This window comes from Pholcus phalangioides, unplaced genomic scaffold (assembly GCF_987345545.1).
Source record: "Pholcus phalangioides strain wild (caught in Gottingen) unplaced genomic scaffold, Ppha-v1.0 ptg000007l_1, whole genome shotgun sequence".
Taxonomy (NCBI): Eukaryota; Metazoa; Arthropoda; class Arachnida; order Araneae; family Pholcidae; genus Pholcus; species Pholcus phalangioides.
The window spans coordinates 52,517,546-52,538,886 of NW_028301600.1; the positions used below are offsets into that span (position 1 = coordinate 52,517,546).

Consider the following 21,341-nt stretch of genomic DNA (forward strand, 5'->3'; position numbering starts at 1 on the left):
GCGTCTCAACGGGTGTGCCTTAATGGAGCCAGTGCTCCGAATCAAGCGGGGGCCCTGTATCATTAGAGAACTGGTTTTCCGTTAAATGTGAATTTCCATCAATTCTGATATTCTCATTAAATATGAATTAAAAATGCAAATATTCAACCTGAAATTATTTTTTCATATGAGTTTTCATTAATTCTCAAAATAATTATTTTCATAATTCTCAAAATAATTATTTTCATAATTCTCAAAATAATTATTTTCATAATTCTCAAAATATTTCTTGTATTAATTCTGAAAATATTTCTTTCAAAAACTTTCAAAATATTTTTCATGAATTGCAAAAAATCATGAATTTTCAGGAATTGCGAAATAACTTTTTTTTGTCACCGATCCTAAATTATTTCTCTCAATAGATCTAAAATTACTTCTTTCAATAATTTGGAAACTATTTTTCCAATAATTCAGAAACTAATTAATATTATTTCCAAAATTATTTCATATTATTTCTGAAATTATTTCTCCAATTATTTCTGAAATGTTTTCTAAAAGTAATTTCGAAATTATATACTTCTGTCACCAATTCCGGAGTACATTTTTTCATTGACGCTTTTTTTCAGCATTTCGTCAGTGGGTAGCTGCAAAAGGCTTCGTGGGCCACATTTCGCCCACTGGTCATCCGTTGAAGACCCCTGTTAGTTGAGCTTTCACTTGATCATTCAAGTCGCACCACGGTCATTTTCTGCACACGAGGGCTAATTAGACCGGGATTTACAATTTATTGCCGATTCCGAACGGCAGGCTTGTTTTTTATACTCATTGAGAGGTTGGTACGCTAACCCTTCGTTGGGGGACTCCCTGCGGTAACAATTTTTTCTGCAGTCATGTCGCCATTTTTGTTGTACCCCTGTGTCAGGAAAGTTTTCTGACGAGGACGAACCGGGTATCGAACTCGCGACACCTCTAAACATCCTTTGGTACTTTAGATCATTTGATCATTTTTGTCGCACCACGGTCATTTTCTGCACACGAGGGCTAATTAGACCGGGACCTACAATTTATTGCCGATTCCGAACGGCAGGCTTGTTTTTTATACTCATCGAGAGGTTGGTGCGCTAACCCCCTCGATGGGGGACTCCCTGCGGTAGCAATTTTTTGCTGCGGTCAAGTCGCCGTTTTTTTTTTTGTTGTACCCCTGTGTCAGGAAAGTTTTCTGACAAGGACGAACCGGGTATCGAACTCGCGACACCTCTAAACATCCTTTGGTACTTTAGGCGAGTATCTTATCTACCTGGGCTACCGCGCCCTTGGTACTTTAGGCGAGTATCTTATCTACCTGGGCTACCGCGCCCTTGGTACTTTAGGCGAGTATCTTATCGACCTGGGCTACCATGCCCCCAGCTTTCACTTGAATACCACAGAAATCTGAATGCATAAATGATTAAAGTATAAATAAAATTTGAGTCCCGTCTTCTCCTTTATTGTCTGTGTAATTTTTTATCTAAAGTTAACTCCAATTTCTTGGCTCTTCTGTTCAAGTTGATTAAATCTTGCGATAAAAAAAGTTTCCTTTCTACGATCTCTTTCTGTGACGTGACACAACACTTTAATAACGTTCACCTATTTGTTTTAACCTAACGTAAAGTTGTTTTATTCTCTCTTTAAAATAAATGCAGTAGAACCTCTCTAATCCAGAAACCGATAGTCCGGATGTTTTGTTCATATGTTTTCAGAACATATTCTTCTCTTAACCGGGGCAATTCTTTCTTTACCCAAATTTTGTTTCGGATCTGGAAGGATTGGTGGAGAGTGGGTCCTCAATCGCATAGCCCGCGGGCCAAATGTGGCCCTCCTAACGTTTCACCGTGCCCCACTGACCATTTGTGGGAAATAGCTGGAAAAACATCGAAAGTTTATTAAATGAAAGTACGATGAAATTTGTGGGGGCGAGGGGGGGATTTTTTGAATTATATTTAATCAAAATAATTGAATTACATTAAAAGTGGACATACATAATTACACTATTTACAGAAATGCTTGAAAAGCCCTTAATGAAAAGATTAATTTTAGCATTTTCGATAGAAATACCTTCAGAATTAGTGACAGAAATTCTCAGAATTAGTGACAGAAATTCTCAGAATTAGTGACAGAAATTCTCAGAATAATTGAAAAAATAATTTTAGAATAACTGAAAGAAATTATTTCAGAATAACTGTAAGAAATGATACCAGAATGAGGGAAAGTAATTTCAGAATTAATGAAAAAAATAGTCAACAAAAAACAATTTTAGAATTTGTAAAAGAAATGATTTTAGAATAAAAATAAAAGTCTTGTTTTTACTTAGGTTAATCCGTTAAGACGCGCACATTGCATCATGACCTTTACATACTACAGCAAGGCCCCCTAGGTTGAGATTTTTGACGAGCCCCATACAAGATTTTTCAAGGGCCTCCATGTATGATGAATTTATAGTGTTAAAAACAGAAAAAAAGAAAATTCGGCCTGGTCGCCCGGGATGGAACGCTGTCAGCCCCACCCTTGGAGGGGGCATCAAGTCCTTGTAAATCTATTATATTGCATCTTTACAATATTATAAATACTGCAGTATGACTTGTACGAATTTTGTATGAAGAATATAAAATTGGATAATCGCTACCTTTTCCGATATCGCATGAGAAAAAAAATATTTTCTTCAGATTTTTTCCGAACCTAAGTCATTCCTACAAAAAATGTGTTGAACGCATAAGTAAAGAATGCTTTTTTCTTTGGACAACTTGGATCGGTATGTATGTTACAAAATTGTGGTTTAAAATTAAATTATCTATTTAATTTTGCTGTCAGCAATACACATGACAGCATATGTATTGCTTTCTGGGCGTGGTAGGCCAAGTCTATAAAATACTCGCCTGAAGTACCAAAGGATGTTCGGATGTGTCGCGAGTTTCATACCCGGTTCGTCCTGACTCTACCCGGTTTTCATGAAGCGGGGTATAAGAGAAACGGTGACATGACCACAGAAAAATATTGCTACAGCAGGGAGTCCAGCACTGTGAAGTTAGCTTACTAACCTCTCAGTGAGTATAAAAAAGGCTTCCGTTCGAAATCGGCAATAAATTTCAGGTCCCCGTCTCGTGCACATATAATGACCGTGGGTGATCAAAATGATACACACACATTGCTTTATAAATTTTTTTAAAGAAAATATCAATCAAAACACTCAGTATATCAATCAGTAATAGAGGCATATTACTGCTTTAAATATGAAAAATTGGGAAATAAACAAAATTATATCCATAACAAAAAAATTCCATAAACTGGAATCACCTAGTTCCCTAAGAATTCGAATTAGAGAGGTTATACCGTACATTACATTGCATGACATTCAATGCTGCTTCATTGCTGTTTCCTATGGAAATTAATAAAAAGTAAAATATCAATAATTAAAGGTTTAATAGCATTTTTTTAAAATTCGAAATGTATTTATGGGTCGTGAAGTTGACTTTGGATCGTGGCTGGAAAAGGTCAAGAACCCCTGCTTCACAACAATATTTTTTCTTGATCCGCAGGATATTGTAACATCAGGATTTCACCGTATTTCTGTTTACACTGTATACATCTGTTTCGACCGTATCAATATTTAAAATCTGAGTAGTTACATTAATCAAAGAAATATTTGTAGTATATATATATGATATCCGTACTGGCAACCTACGGTATCACAGAGAATGCAAGCTTAGAGGATCATTATTCTTTCAGTTGAAAGAAAAATTATGTTGCCATCTAAGGCAGCGAAAGAATAAGGTCCACAAGGTAGGTTTATATATATTTCGCTATTTTTTTTCTTTTTCGTTCTCACCTTATACGTTCGAGATATTTGGTTGTTGCGGTATAACGACGATTATCCAACACATTGCACTTTTTATACGTTCAAAAGAAACAAGATGGAAGGTAAAAAAAAATTCCGAAATAATAATAATAACATACAAAAAATATACCGTAGTAAGGAATTTTCTATTCGTTAAATTAATGCAGTCATTTGCAACTTTAAACACCGCATTAATAACACCTCAAGATTTAAGATCATTGGGCTGACCTTAATTGGTTGTCTGCTTCAAAATTCCTCAATGAAAAACTGGATAGGAATTAAATCACGGTCTTTTTTTTTTTTAAAAGTAAGGTAATTTTTTAGACATAGATTAAAAGGAGATATTTTTTGTTGTATTGTAAGATTAATGCTTCCAGAAAAATAAAGCATAACTTCTTTTTCATTCCACTGACTTGATTTATTGGAGCTAATCACGAAAAATTAATGTTTCTCAATATTTTTTCGACGGTTTTTCGTTGTTAGAAAAACATGAGATTATTCTCTCTCTTGTATGATTGTACGACATATCTTTGCAACAATAATAATTATAAACCATAAAGCAGTAAATGAATCCTCGAGTTTGGGAAAAAAATGAATGGTTAATTTGTAATTTACAACTGAAGTTAGAAATAAATACATCAAGGTAAAAATATACTATACCGAATTTCGTTACGTAATGGTCTTTATAAGCATTTTTCCTCGCAGAAATACGCAAATGGGGTTAGTTTTTGATCTAATGGATAACTAGATGGATTTTATCAACAGAACTTTCAGTCTGAAAAAATAACACTTATTCGAAAAACTTTTTTCCTACGTAGTATTTGCAAATAAATAGGATAAAAAGTCATCTAGGAATACCATAGTCAAATACATGATCTATAAGGATGAATTCATAATCAACTTACTACTGTAAGTTGCTTCTGCATTTATCACCAATCCCATACAATGCAACAATAGCATTTCTCAAACAATAATACTGCTATCACCAGTTTGTATTTTTTTCAGCAATGGATACAGTCTTATCGTCGGAGAATAGTTCCTGGATACGACAGCAATCATACATTATACGCAGCGAGAATATGACTCAACAGACGTAGTAGTCCCCACGTACGAGAAAGGCCAAATTTTGGTACTGCCCTGAGAATTGGAGCCGTTTGTGGCACAACTCCGTTACCATGGATGCAGTGGCAATCCATCTGCTTTGAAGCACTATGCAGGGTTTGCTACGCTGACATTTTAGAAAAATTTAGAGTTATTTTGGCATTGCTCAAATGTAGAGTGTCAATCGTTCCTCAGGGATAGACGTCAATCTCTTGCATCAACAGTACTTAGTGCTTCACTGTCTATACCTCGGTTAATCGCTTGGTGCTATTTTTTTAGTTGACGGTATCCTTGAACGACACCAGCGCACGAATATTTCACAAACTGCCCTGTTTCAGACATTCCGTGATCCTCCTGGCTGAAAAACTAGAAATCGTTCCTTTCTAAAAAATCTGATTAATCGCTGAATTAATATTCTGATTAATAACGACTGATGCATTTTGAATGCTCATTTCTTACCTCATATTCCCACCACTCCCACCCGACCCAGACCTGCTGAAACGAAGTTTTGTACGCTAACCATTCGGCTGTTTGGTGACTTTATTATTCATTATATGCTTGCATTGCAAGGGCTCCCAACCGTTTATGCTTCAAGTACCCCTTGAAATGGGTTGGAAGCCTGCGTACTTCTCCGTGTGTATTATGTCATATAGCTAAAGTTTTTCGCTTTTACATTACTTCACTCGTTTTTTCTGTCATGGCTGATTATTTTTTGCGTTTTCCTAAATGGACTCGTTACACATGTTCAGAATCACCACTACTACTACATCGTACACATGCACCTAGTAAAAATTCTTATGGGGAATTTCTAATGAACTGGCGCATACCAGAATGCGTTGTGTGTGTATATGCGGGCCTCTACCATATTAGAGATGAGAATGGCAGATGCCTGAATTTTCATATTTATGTTTGCACAGTGATGAAGGTCTGACTGCTCTCTGTGGAGAGACATATAGGAGACTGGCTCACATTCACACTGTTGCATCGTGTGTGTGAGTAATTTATAATACTATATTGAATATGGCATATATACTAACCAAAAGAATAGCCAAAGAATAACCATTGAAAAAATGATGTTTTCTTTCTCCATTCTTCTAAATTGTTTCATCTCTTGAAAATCATAAAATACTCAAATTAAACAGGCTGTCCCAAATTGTTTGCGCAGTAGATATCTCGGCAACCGTTGACTTTAGAAATGTACTTCGAATTAAAAGGAGTTTTCAAATGGTGTGCAGTTAATTAAAATCTCAAAAATTCTTTGAAGGGTCGTATACATTGAAAATAAAGAAATTAACTTTTTATACGGTCCCCGTGTGCTAAAACTTCCAACAATTGAAATATAGATTCCGCTCTGGAAAGTCATCTGCGAAAAAAAAAATCATATTTTTAAATGCAATATTTATGAGGGGGAAAAAAGAGATATTTTTTTAATATATAAAATCACTATGTTTTGGCAACTAATCACTGTGCAAGTGTTCATTGGCGCAAAAGTTGCCGTTCTTAGGGACTGTTTACGAATAGAATGATCTCAGCACCTTTTTATTCACAATAAATAGCAATATTAAATTTTTTGACAATTTCTTTTTATTTCACAAATACAAACATATAATACACAAATGCAAGCATATAATACGCAAATGCAAGCATATAATACGCAAATGCAAGCATATAATACGCAAATGCAAGCATATAATACGCAAATGCAAGCATATAATACGCAAATGCAAGCATATAATACGCAAATGCAAGCATATAATACGCAAATACCAATATATAATGCACAAATACACACACTACAAACAAACTTTGCGGTCTCAAGTAACTGAAAAGTCCTTACAGCAGGTCTAAAGGGAAAAATTAGTTTACTGAATATATTTTAGCAACAGCGTTATTGTATTTATTAGATGTGTTTCACTGTATTTTCGTTTACATATTTTTGAATAAAAGTTCAGAATCAAATTACTTACTGTGAAGTTCAGTAGAATATATCCTACATATAACGTCTATTTTTTTTTATTATTCTTGTACTCTCTTCAACATTGCTTTTATATACTCTTACAATACATTCATCAAAATAGTTTCGTATTCTATACCTCTAAAAGAAGTGAAATATTATATGACTTATGTTTTTATTATTATTAAGTTCATTTTCAGTGTGAAAAATGTTTAAAATCTCAGGGGCAATGTAGGAAAAGCTCTTTTTATGGAATGTTTTATTAGGTATCGATACTTGATAAATTCGATTACATCTATGTGTAGCTCTATTTTAATTTTTCGCCAAATATTTTTCATTGTTGCGAAACTTTTCTAACTCCACAAAAAATTTTGCCTTAAGGATAAAGTATGACGTATTCTGGGGAACTATGTATTACTCTATTTGAGTTCCTATTCTGTTATATATATTATCTGATTTCCAAATATTCTCGTAATATGCTCCTCCCCAGGCACTGATTGCATAATTAATAATTGAATATATCCATACGTATAAAATAAACCTTTTGAAAAATATTCTTTGATCATGTTTATCATTTTGTAAATAATCACTGCATATTTTGTAATCTTTTTTATTAAAATATTTTAGTGCAAGTTCCATTTAAAATCATCCTGTATTGTGGTACCCCAATAATTGCACTCACGAACAGCAAGTAACTCTTGACAAAATTATTTACACAATACAGAATTTTTACAACTTTCAATTATTACGTTTCGTAATTCGTGCACCACATCCTCAATCATTGACAGAAAATGCTGGAAACTTCAATGTCAAATATCTTTTTAAGTGTTGCATTTAAAAATATGCAAGTTTTTGTTAATGACTTCTGAAAGCCGCATTTGTATTTCGCTAACTGGAAGTTTTAGTACACAGAACGCAGAAAAAAGTTAATTTTTCTCATTTTTTTATCTATACGACCCCTCGGGAAATTTAAGACATTTTGAGTAACCGCACCCCATTTGAAAACTTTTTGTAGTTGAAGGTATGTTTCTAAATTAAACAGTTGTATAGATATCCCCTATGTAAACAATTTAGGTCAGCCTGTAAACACTACGTCAACCGAATTTTGTGGAGTATTTCATTATGGGGAAAAGTTAACTTTGAATCTTTTGTGTTTCAAGTATCAGCGATTTTCACCTTCCCGGAAAGATATCAGAAATTTTGCTAACAATTAAACGGAAACGTTATTATTGGGTAATTTCTCGAGTTTTAAGACAGATAATTTTATAGCTGATGGCACAAAATCGGTTTCCAAACATCCTAGATTTTTATTTTCACTTAACATAAAAGAAGCAGCCTTTGTGCATTGTGTCGATTCTTGACAGGTTAAATTAAAAAGTTTCAACTGTCAAACTCTTATGAAATTTTCAACTAATAACTTTTTACAGAGATTCAGAGATGAATTAAATTAAAAGAAAATTCTTAAAAAAAAGATCTTTGTCCAGAGCTTCTTCATGGATTGACGATGATTAGGATCGAAACTAAAACGTAACTTGTATCACCTGAATCCCAAATTACCCGAAAAGGTGAAAAACCCCGAATTTTACTAAATTTAAATAAAATTATCATAATGATTTTGAGAGCATTTATTTTTTAATAAAACGATTTTTTTTGTTTCTACTAGTGTGCACGTGGGAATAATTATAATAATGCATAATATAATGAATATAAGTAATTAAAGAAGTCGATATATAGACATGGTTTTAGTTTTGATGAAAATCACGGTGAGAATATCGGCTTTCTTCTAATAACATTAATTAACCATCAGAACAACCGAATTCCTTCTACCCAATATCCATTAGAGCATCTACTGTTTAAAAAGTGTTATCTTTCAAAAATATTCTTCGTGATAAAAAAAAAAAACTGGAATGAATGTCAGGTCATAAATTATATTTGATTGACGAGCCGTAATTTTGCTTCGAGAATGAGGGAGAAATTTTTTTTACAAATCTTCGTTAAAAATAAACGAGAGATAAAAATAAATCTTCCTATCTATCGAAGATTTCAAAGTTGCTAAAATCATTTCTTAAAGCAACACTTTTAAACTATGATGCCATGAATCAAAAAATGGAGAAGAATTGCCTTCTCTCTTTTCAAGTTGGCGTCTTTATAAATTTCGAACATGGATTTTGTAACTATAGCCATATTTTTCAGCATTTAATAATCGTACTGGGAAATAATTAAGTCAGCCATCCAATTAGATGATTTAAAAGGGGATTTTCAATCAAAGTGGGAAGATTAATATTTATCAGGGCTTATAGAAAAAAAAATTGTAGGAAGTTGAAAAATTATATGTATATATATGTAGGGTATAATTTGTTTATTTAAAAAAATATATTTTTGTCGCTTCCAGTGTAATGATTGATGTAAATTCTTACCGTACGTCGATGATTACATTTTTTCTTTAAAATAATTGTTAATTTGAATTAATATCCACTACGAATGGGTAAAATGATCCGGTCTTAGAGGGTCAATATATTACTTAGGATTGTATTTTATAGAGGGCCGTTATTTATATAAACACCGCATTGTGTTATTTCAGAAAACTGCAACAAGGTGTTAAATGTATACATGATCACAGTTTTAGATGCTTTACTGCTGTGCAGAAGCGTGTGTTTAATTCCGTTGTGTCAGAATCGAGAATTGTTATTGATGATTTATGCGTTCCCGGAAAGCTTCAAGAAGGTAAATATTCATGCTTATAGAATAAATGTGTTTTTATACAATTATTTATATATTTTCTTCTCATATTTTTTTCCTTTATATGCATGGAATGTTGAATAAATGACTTGACATTGGACATCTATTGCCATCTTATTTTCAAAGAAAAATTTAAGATGCGATATGCCAGACAGTTTCTTATTCACATTTGCCTTTTTTGTTGGTTACAGTGTTACAAGAATACGATATATTAATGTGCTTGTCAGAAACTTTCCAGTCACAAGGGTATAACAGAAACGGTGACATGACCATAGAAAAACATTTCTACCGCAGGGAGTCCCACATCGAGGGGTTAACGCATCAACCTTTCAGTGAGTAAAGAAAAGAAACTGCCCTTCGGAATCGGCAATAAATTGTAGGTCCTGGTCTAATTAGCTCTCGTGTGCAGAAAATGACCGTGATGCGACAAAAATGATCAAAAGATCAATCGATATGTTATGCAGTACGTCGGCGAGAGATATACAGGGTGAAAACTAAAGTCCGTTTCAGCTCAAATAACTCATGAACCGTTGGTTATAGAAAAATACTTTTAATTCGAAAAAGTATCTGAATAACATGCCTAATTTAGATATGGCATTCATTTTACTAAAAGCCACATATGTACCAAGATACAAAATTCATATTTTTATACGTTTCTCTTCCCTTTAACTTCCACTTAGAAAGTTGTTGCGCTGTCTCTGCCGAGCCCAACAAAAAAAGTTACATGTTTTTCAGCGCTGTATTAACTCTGATATTTAAATCTTAAAATAACTGAAAATGAGCGAAAGAACAGCGTATGAAGCGTACACCAGAGATTTTCTGGGATTATAAGCTGTTCTTTTCCTCATTTTCAGCATTTTTAAATTCAAAAAAATACCTCAGTTAATATTGCACTTAGAAATATTGAATTTTTTTTTTTGTTGGACTCAGAAGAAACAAGGCAAGAATTTTTTTATTTGAAGTTAGTACACAGAGGGACAACATAAAGAATTAAGTTCTGTATTTATTAAAAAATCAAATATCTCTATTGGTCTAGGTACACATCTATGACCTCTAGTAAAATAAATGACATATCTAAAATGGATATGTTATTTGTAAGCATTTTTAATTGAAATTATGTTTCTATAATAACGCCCGGTTTCGGCCGCCTGGCAGTCGAGTGGTCAGGGAACTAGCTTTTCACTGTGCAGGTCTGGGTTCGAATTCCGGTTCGGGCATGGATGTTTACTAACACTAACAAATTCCCTGGACGGATCATGCTGATCCCTTGGGAATACGTGAGGATCACGTTTTTTATTATAATCGATGGTTCAAGAGTTATTTGAACTGAAATTGTGGTTTTCACCCTGTATACACCATACATCTATAAACAAATTTAGAATCGCTATTTCACTCACTACAATGATTTGCTTAAGAATTGTGGATCGGGAAAATCGATGGTCCATAAAAGTTTACGGAAAGTTACACCTTAAACTCTGGTTTATTTTCTAGTTTTTAAAAAGGATCTTACACTTTGGCTGCGCGAATGGTCGGTGATATGCTTGTCTCTAAAGGCCGAAACACACTACACTGACATGACGTGATAATCACGTCACGTCAAAGACATTGTGAATTTCCACGAATCAGAATTCACAACGTCTCTGTCATGACGTGAAATCTCGTGTGTATAGTGTGTTTCGACCTTTATATATAAGCCGGGTTTTCCTACGAAAAAGTTTTCTACGGTGCGCTCAGCGTGAAATCGCTGATTGGTTAAAAACCTGAAATTCACGTTTTTTTTTAACCAATCAGCGTTTTCACGCTGCACATGACCTGCTCCTAGGAAAACCCGGCTTTAAGGTATCTTCACACATATCAGTGTTCTTAAGTCAGCCACCTCGTTGGGCGGTTTGCCTGTTGTGGCGTTGTATTTGTATTTGTATTGTATTTGCAGTCGACGTACCGTGTTAGTTCAGACGCCGATGTATCCGACACGTTACTGTGTGGACTATTCACACCCATCAGTTCAGTGTCGGTCAGGATCCAGTCACCGCTATGCAATTTATCAACTAACAATTCAATGACTAGTGGGTGGGATCATGAGCAAGTCAATGAGTACTAATTTGATAACCGATTTACTCAATCGCTCAGTCCTATGCTCCCCTGCGCACTGATTTGCTGATTCGCTCACTCTTATGCTCACCTCCTCATTAAATTTGCTCAAACGGCACTCCTATGCTCCCTTGCTCACTGATTTGAACATTCACTCATGCCTATGCTCACTTGCTCACTGATTTGAACATTCACTCATGCCTATGCTCACTTGCTCACTGATTTGAACATTCACTCATGCCTATGCTCACTTGCTCACTGATTTGAACATTCACTCATGCCTATGCTCACTTGCTCACTGATTTGAACATTCACTCATGCCTATGCTCACTTGCTCACTGATTTGAACATTCACTCATGCCTATGCTCACTGATTTGAACATTCACTCATGCCTATGCTCACTTGCTCACTGATTTGAACATTCACTCATGCCTATGCTCACTGATTTGAACATTCACTCATGCCTATGCTCACATATTTGCTCAATCACCACTCCCATGCTTTCCTTCCTCCCTGATTTGCTCAATCACCACTCCCATGCTTTTCTTCCTCCCTGATTTGCTCACCCACTCATTGCCATGCTCACTCGCTCACTAACTTGCTCATTTACTACTTCTGTGCTCACTTGCTCACTAACTTGCTCATTTACTACTTCTGTGCCCACTTGCTCTTCGCTCACTCTCATACTCACTTGATCTTTCCTATGGTCATTTTCTCATTGGTTTGCTCATATGCTAACCTCATGCTCACTGCATCTCTCCTATGGTCACTTCGTCACTAAATTTCTCATTCCCTCGTTCTCATGCTCACTCACTCACTAATTTTCGCATTCACTCAATCCTGTGTGTTCAGTTACTCATTGATTGAGAAAATTACTTGAATGAGAAAATCAGTGAGCAAGTAAGCACAGAAGTAGTGAATTAGCAAGTTAGTGAGCATAGGAGTGGCGATTGAGCAAAGAAGTGTGCAAGTTAGCACAGAAGAATTGAATGAGTAAGTTAGTGAGCAGGTGAGCGTAGGAATGAGTGAATGAGCAAGTGAGCCCAGAAGTAGTGAATGAGCACGTTATTGAGCAAGTGAGCATAGGAATGAGTGAATGAGCAAGTTACTGAGCAAGTGGGCATAGGAATGAGTGAATGAGCAAGTTGGTGAGCAAGTGAGCCCAGAAGTAGTGAATGAGCACGTTACTGAGCAAGTGGGAATAGGAATGAGCGAATGAGCAAGTTACTGAGCAAGTGGGCATAGGAATAAGTGAATGAGCAAGTTACTGAGCAAGTGGGCATAGGAATGAGTGAATGAGCAAGTTGGTGAGCAAGTGAGCCCAGAAGTAGTGAATGAGCACGTTACTGAGCAAGTAGGCATAGGAATGAGTGAATGAGCAAGTTGGTGAGCAAGTGAGCACAGAAGTAGTGAATGAGCAAGTTAGTAAGCAAATGAGTATAGGAGCGCGCGCACACACACACACACAGAGGCAACAAGAATATTTTTTTCAACTGAGTCGAGGCGGGAGTCTCGTGGCTGCGACGAGCCGTCACGGATGCATGTGAATAGACCTTGAGTGAGCGCAAAAAAAAAAAAAAAAAAAAAAAAAACCGTTTTTTTTGTTGTACCTGCGTGGTGAAAATGGAGAACACACACGCAGTGAAGACAAACAATAAGGGGTGAAAAATCTTTATTATCGGAAAGTTTACAGCAAATTCTCAAATGAGCGACCACCAGTTCCAATGCAGGCGTCACATCGGCGACCGATAGCAGCCGAATTGACGGGTCCTGCTAAATAAATCCGCCCGCTTTATTCACGACTGCCGGTCCTTTTTTAGTTCCTTTTCCGATCTTAAACCCGAACATAATCTCCATTCACTCGCTACTCACCGACGTTATCTCTCGCTTATCCATGGTTTATAAGATTACTTATGGTCATCTAAATTTCGATACGTCCGGTATTCTAAGTCTTCCTATATTTCCAATAGAATTGACCAAACCAAAAAATTAGAACCTATTTTTGCCTCTACAGACTGTTTTGAATACAGTTTCTTTCCTAATACCATATTTGAATGAAACATTTATTTATTCATTCATTCATTCATTCAAACACATTCCGCACGACTTCGGTCTATCGCCCTAGGCAATTTACTACCGATTGAGTTGTGCTGGAAGTTGTTGAATTGAACAAACTCCCCCACTATTGTTAACTCTCTAACGATCTCTGATTTCTTGTTAAATGTTACTAAATATCTATGTGTGCAAATCTACCTCGTCCTCTTGTATAGGCCTTTGAAAAGGTAAACAATGTTGCATCAATAAATAAATAAAGGTGGCGTTTTATACAGAGACAATGCCCTCTTGCGGTTCGCCGCTTGCTTTCCGACCCCACATTCATGGTAAAAGTTGTTTGCTTTGGTGAGTTCTGTCACACCTTACAGTTTTGACCATCAGTTTAATTACACCCTGTACATTCGTACGTTAAGAACTTCATCTGAAAAAAAACTGAAATCATCAGAGGATGATTGAGCAGGCCATTAAGTTCATCATCCAAAAGCTACGAGAGCAGGTTAAGGGTTAAAAGAAGTCTGGTTTAAGAAAAAAAAATTCCAGAATAATTTTAGACGTGGAATTTCTCCGATTCGTTTGAACCATTTTCAAATTCCAACTTGTTAGGATAACGGTACATTCCCACAGCGAAAAAGTTCATGGAAATTCCATCGATTTATTTATTTGTTTTTGATTTATTTATTTATGCGTTCCATGCAATACAATGGCAAAAAATAATATAACGTACAATATTATATACGTTATCAATTGATGTGCTTTACGAATATAAGAAATAAAAATACTAGATTGTACTATAGTCCCATGGAATGGATTGCCCATCTTATACATATATACATTTCCGTAAGAGCAATGAAAAACAGATAAATTGCGCGGAAAGCAATACCAGCTTTGTCTTTTGTAGCAATGGATCATCTTCAACGTGTTGTGATAAAAACATTATGCGTCGGAAAGGAGGGGGCGGTTGATCTTCTGGGCATCTTGAGTAAACAACATCTAAAACCATTCCAGAACAAGAAACTAATGCTAAATCATTTATGTCTAGATCCTAGGAGAAAAGATCGCGCTGAATATTACAGTCATAACACGAAGGGAAACCGTGCGCAGATTCTGAAAGGAATCAAATGCAAAAATTTTATCTACGGATCTTTTCTATTTCTCGGCGCTAACTGGAAATGAGCGCTTTCTTTTCTTCTTTGAAATATTTTATCGGTGAGTTTTATCTTTCATTTACAGTATAATGCATTATTGATGAACCTTATCTCAGCTGTGGGTTGTTTCCCGAACATCAAAAAATCCACATTATCTGTCGGTTGGAGCAAGCTTATCTGTCCAGGACGTCTTTTAAAGGCGTTTTCCCTTGAAGTTTCAAATTTCCTTTGTTGAGTAAGGCATTCTTATTTTTCCGGGGGAGGAGGGGGAGGGTAAAAAGGGGGGGGGGTTCAAGGAAGCAGCTAGAAAAAGCTGTCAGGTATAAGAAAGAAGGATAAAAAGAAGCCTCTGCCCTTCGGGAATTCCATCTTTATTGCAGGCGGCTTTTCACTCGGATGAAAAAAGGAAAAGTTCAAACACTACGAAAATGAAAAGCACAATAATGCGGGCACCTTCAGTAGCATGGGAAGTTTTTTTTTCTTACTTCTATTTTCTTCCTTTTTAAGAATTTAAGTTTCTTTTTATCTCTTAAATGAAATACGCAAATTAGAAAAGAAAAAGACCGAGGTAAAAGAAAGAAAGAGCCGTTAAAAGAACAATTCTTCTACTGCTTGGGGAAATTTCTTCCATTTTACCAATACCTAACTACTGCAGCAACCGATCTTAAAAGTATTTTGAAAGAATGACAATAATTATGTTTAGTGGTGGGATTGTCGCACATGTTCTCAATGTTTTATATTCGACGGAATTATTCTAATGGGCTAGAAAGGAACCAAAAAAAATTGTACATGTCACAGTTCCTTTCCAAGTTTTTAAAAAAATTATGCTATCTCTATCTTATTTCGTTAAAGCGAATTTGAAACGTTTCATGAAAAAAATTATGTTAGGAGTTTTACTATTCTAAAATTTCTCGATAATACAAAGAAAATTGTTAAAAATTAATTTTGATCTGATTTTTTATATTCCTAATTTTTTTATATATGTATCTAATTAATATTTTCTTAATTTTATTTATATTCTTAATCATTTATATTTTGAATTTTAAAGGAACGCAAAATTTCTATCGAAAAATTTGCAAATAACAATTATTTATAGAATTTTTTTTTAAGAAAGAATCTTAATTTTAATGTAATTATTTCAGTTTCGGATTTCTTAATTTAGATAAATTATTTTTTACTATTTTACACTAATTATTTATACTGTAAGCTAATAATTTATTTGCGATACAAAAAGAATTCGGTTACTTAATAGCTTGAGCTGAAAAAAAATTGTAACCTTTCTATAGGAAGAGAAAAATCATGATTTAATTACAATATGAAATTTTGTAGCTGAATGAGAGAATTTTAAGATTTATTCACCACATTCCTTACATAAAAATTTCGCACGCCTACATAAATTAAACTAAAAAATAATTTTTATTCTGCTGAACTAAAAATTAGATGAATACTAATTTACTCGTGTTTTTTGAATACTCATATTTTAAATATTTTCAGATTATTTAAGGTATGCTCCTTGCTTCAAAAACGTGTCTACGGACGAGCGTAAATGCGCGTCACAATATAGAAGGCTCACAACAAGTCACGTAGAAGACGCTGCTGATGATCAAGCCAGTATCAACGAGCAACTCAAAATTCATTGTTGGTAAGGATGATTCACCTTAAAGTCATAATAAATTTACATAACTTTGAAATATTTTACGAATAGTATGTGTAAAATAATACAAGCTATAAAAAATTTTTGCGCAGCGGTTATCTCTGCAAACGTTAACTTTTCTTAATTCTGAAAACATACTTTTAATTACAAAAAGTTTTCAAATGACATGCGGTTACTCAAAATGCTTTAAATTTTTCAAGGGGTCGTATGCATAAAAAAATAGTAAAATTAACATTTTATGTAGACTCTGTGTGCTAAAATTTTCAATTTGTGAAACGTAGTTCTGTGAGAATTCATATACAAAAAAATTTCATGTTCTCAAATGCAATATTAACGAAGATATTTGACTTTGAAATTTTCAGCATTAGTCACCAATCACTGAGGGTATGGTTCACAAATTGCGAAACGTTAATCAAATTTGAAGTTGTAAAATGTTTTAATTGTTAAAACAATTGTCAAAAATGTAATTTCTATTTATTGTGTATAAAAAATGGTTGAGTTCATTCTATCCGTGTACGGTCCATAAAAATGCCAACTTTGGAGCCAATGAAATCTTACCAACTCAGTGACAAGTTGCCAAAACATAGTGATTTTAAATATTTCATAAATTGTGTGTGATAATTTGAAAATATGAATTTTTTTGGCAAATACTTTTCAGAGCGGGATCTAAATTTTAATAATTGGAACTTCTAGCACACGAGGGGGGGGGGACTGTATAAAAAGTTAATATATTTTAATACACTTATTTATGAATATACTATCCCTTTCTTATGTATACTTTCCCTCAAAAAAATGTTGAGCTTTAACTGCAAGTCATTTGAAAAACTTTTTTTAATTGAAAGTATTTTTTTAGTCAATGGTTGCGGAGATATCTGCTGTGCAAAGGGTTTATTAAAGCTTGTATAATTAGAAAATGTAAAAGTACTACCACAACTTATTAAATAGTTACAGTAAGACTCGGATATAACGACCTCAGTTTTAATGACACCTGTGCTATAAAGTCAATAATTGGTAGTCGCAGCTGATTTCCGCAGAGAACAATGTTAATGAGTCTTGTTTATAATGCCAATGAAAACGCTTCGACCTCGAATGATACGACACATTTTTTCAGAGGCCATGAAACTCTAAACTTGGATATTTTTAGCATTCAGAACCAAAGAATTGCTTTTTTTAAAATTTTCCAACTCTCTCAGTACTAATTATCAACAGAAAGCCTCCTCCACACCTTCAACCCCATTTAAACGCGAATAAGTGATCTGAAAGATCGGTGTTGCTATGAATTAATTAACTTTACCTTGACCGGATGGTGTTAGACGTGAATGATTTTGTTTCGGAAGAACGCAGTCCATGTTAGAAAAGCTGAGGGAAAATTAGGAATTTGTTTTTCCACATGCTTTACATAACATTTTTCTTGCTCAGGCATTGGACTGCATTGTATATATATAGCTGACTGATGACTGTCCCAAGAGGTCATCAGTTGACATGGCTCACACAAGCGGGGTAGGAGCAAACAGAGCTCTGGGGCCTATGTTGTTCTGATTTTGTTTTTTACACCATAAATGCACTGCAAACAACCACGGCTATTTATTTTGCGTACATATTTAGTATTCGATTAAATTGACCAGAGTTGTCATCAGGGGTGTGCGACAGATTCTTCCACACAGCGCCCCGCATTTCAAGTAGTATCGCATATGTGGTAATATAAAAAAAGTTAAATTTTTTTAAGGTAGCTATATATATTTCAACTATAGAAATGATAATGATTATTCCAAATAATACAACAAATAAACTTAAATTATTCGCAAATTCAAGGAGCCCCCACAGATAATTTTCTCTACTGGCTCCGCGCGTCTTGTAATGGCGGCCTTGCAATCAACCTAATCCTGACGGTCTACTAACATTTTATTTTGAAATCAGTTTAACTTGGATAATAATGCAGTTACTGTAAACCATAATTAAAGCAGTAGAGGAATTAAATGCAACCAATTTTTCAGCTAGTTTTTTTGGCCCTCAATACCTCAGTTTTAGTGTTTTTTCTTCCATAAATTATAAATGCAATTTTTTAGTGCCTATTTCAGACATTTTTAGTGCCTTTTTGCCTGCTTATTTCGAGGATTTTTTGTGCCTAAACTTCCGGGCTTTACTGATCACATTCACGGAATGTTCATCTGTTATTTTATTGATACCTAATGATGAATATTTAAGAATACATGAGACTCGTAAACAAAACATTACCGTATTTTTTTGTGAAATTTTTCCCTTCCTTTATTTATAATCATTACTAAAATTAGAGATTTGCATAATTTAGAAATTATAGCCCTGTTGCAACCTTTTTTCGGGTGAATATACTACAACACTGTAGGTTTGCTGTAGCACTTTGTCCCGTTTATAAGTAATAATTTACGATTTAGCTGAAAATTGGCAACAGTTTAGGCAAGAATTAGCGATGTCCCGTGTTTATGATCCAAATTTCCTGCATTTCAATCGGTAAAATATCGTCACTCTAATCGTAATGATATTTCACCTTCATATATAGTATTTGATTGTATGTGACTGTATTTTTTACTATTTTAAAAGGTCTGCAAAACGTCAATCTTGGTTGTAACGACACCTCGTCAGATATAATCAAAAACGTTCGTGGGATCTTCGATATCGTTATGACCCAGTTTGACTTTAGCTGTGGTACAGTAGAACTGCTCGATAACGGACAGCCTTAAGATCGAAGATTTTGTCCGCTAACGAGGAGTGTCCATTAATAGATAGCAAAATACATTGGCCTTGTGTCGACGTAATTCAAAAAGCGTCCACTAACGGGGAGTGTTCACTATGGGAAGTACCACTGAATTTCTTTTACTATTATTCTGCTTTTACGTTTCGTATTTAGGTTGATTTTTTTGTGTCAATTTGCAGTGTCTTTACGGAGTTTGTCCAGTGTCAGCAAGAGCATTTGTCACGTGATTGCGGAGTTCATGCCAGCCAGTTCTTCCAAAGTCATATGGATCGGATGTCCGGGTCTTTAATTAACGAACATTGTGCCCAGTATACTCACGGCTCGAATGCTTGTGATTTCGACAAAAATGCTTCTTCGAGGACTTTAGATGACAGACTATCTTTTACGATGATTTTCGTTCTTTCCATGTTGTATTTGCTATTAATTAGACAACGATGATAACACAATCATAGAGGCTTATGGATGGGGATTTTTCCAAGAAGCCAGTGAGCCAGATATTAATTCCAAGTTTACGTTCTTCTCTTTTTTTAATTTTCTATCAAACAAATTCTAAAGAACAAGTTATTTTGAGTGATGAAGAAAAATTTAAAATTGTTTTTAAAGCTATGATCTTTTTATTTTCAATAGAAGATATTAAAAAATTACTACAAACAGGATATAAAATTGTTTGTCCAAAACAGAATACAGTAATTCATATAAAAAGAGCGGATTGGTAGTCGCGAGTGTAGTAGCCCTGACCTCAAAGGAAGTAATATTTCACAGAAATACAAATGTCCGAAATTCGTTATTTTACTGATAAGAAAAAGTGATATCCACTTCTTTTTTTTTCAAATGTGGACCAATTTTATCGAGCATTGCTTGTTGATTATTAATATATTGACCAGCTGCTCAACAGGTTAGGGGTCTCAAACTTTTGAATTCCGCAACTATAATAGCTTGTCCTGTGGATATGCTTATATTTACGGTTACCTTATCAAAATAATATAAATTGGGTAAAAACTCTCTAGTTCTTTCTAGCATTGCATTGGTACATATCAATATCCCCGGCTCGATTCGATATCTTCGACAAAGTTTTGCGACGCCCACTTGTAAAACTACTTAGGGATTCAGGATCAAGTCTTTCGGAGAATCACTTCACTAGAATACAAGTTTGTGTATAATTTGCCAATGATTCGAAATCATCCCGATGTATCTGAATGAACTAAGCAGCGAGTTGAAAAAGTTTTGGTCCAGGAGAGTTAAAAGATAATATATCGTTTCTTTTTTGTTTTTGGGAATGTTTGGTATGGAAGTTTAGCATTTTCTGACATAATAGTTCAAGTTCCAATATCCTATCTATATATATATCCAAGTAACTAAATCTGCGGAATGGTTTTTACGTCAATAACGATACTTAAAACAAGAGGGGAAAACGTGCCCGAAACTACAGTGTGTATGATAATTTCATGAAACTTAATTTTTGAATAGTAGATTTACGTTTTAAAATAGATATTAAACTTTGCAGTTGCAGAATACAGAGTTAATTGATATATTACTGTAGTAACCGTAAAATTTCATTTTCCATGAAATATATGTACTTATAAGGTTTTGACTAATAAGAATTATAATGTAATATCAATAAATGGATTTTATGTTCTCATTTTAATTTTGAATAACTATTGGAAAACTGGCTTTTTGATCATGTTGATTTGAATATTTATGGCTAATTAAAAGATGTTATTTGCTTATTTGTGTGATCTGACTTTCATAGATTTCATGTGTGGATTCCATTTGTAATTCTCAGTTCATTAGTTTATAACCTTGAAAACTCATATTTTTTTCACTATAATTCTATTTGAACTTTTTAACAGTACACTTTGGAGTGAAACGTATATTGATATATAGGTATATGTGTTAAAAAGATAATTCACATTCATTTGAATTCACAAAACTTGTCATTCCAATCAGTTAAAATAACAGAAAATAAACCTTCAATTTTCGCGATATTTTATAATATGTTCTCCAAATTCTGTTTAAATTT

The 21,341-nt window shown here is 34.3% G+C and overlaps 1 protein-coding gene across 1 annotated transcript in view; it reads left to right on the forward strand.

Annotated features, from left to right (window-relative positions):
• Positions 1 to 21,047, forward strand: part of LOC149085473 (uncharacterized) — a 58,203-nt gene extending 37,156 nt beyond the window's left edge. The window contains exons 3-5 of the mRNA XM_089233490.1: positions 9,487 to 9,629; positions 16,431 to 16,578; positions 19,501 to 21,047. Coding sequence (XP_089089616.1) covers positions 9,487 to 9,629; positions 16,431 to 16,578; positions 19,501 to 19,759 — 550 coding nt within the window. The 3' untranslated portion in view covers positions 19,760 to 21,047. The remainder of the gene's footprint in view (positions 1 to 9,486; positions 9,630 to 16,430; positions 16,579 to 19,500) is intronic.
• Positions 21,048 to 21,341: the final 294 nt, after the last annotated feature.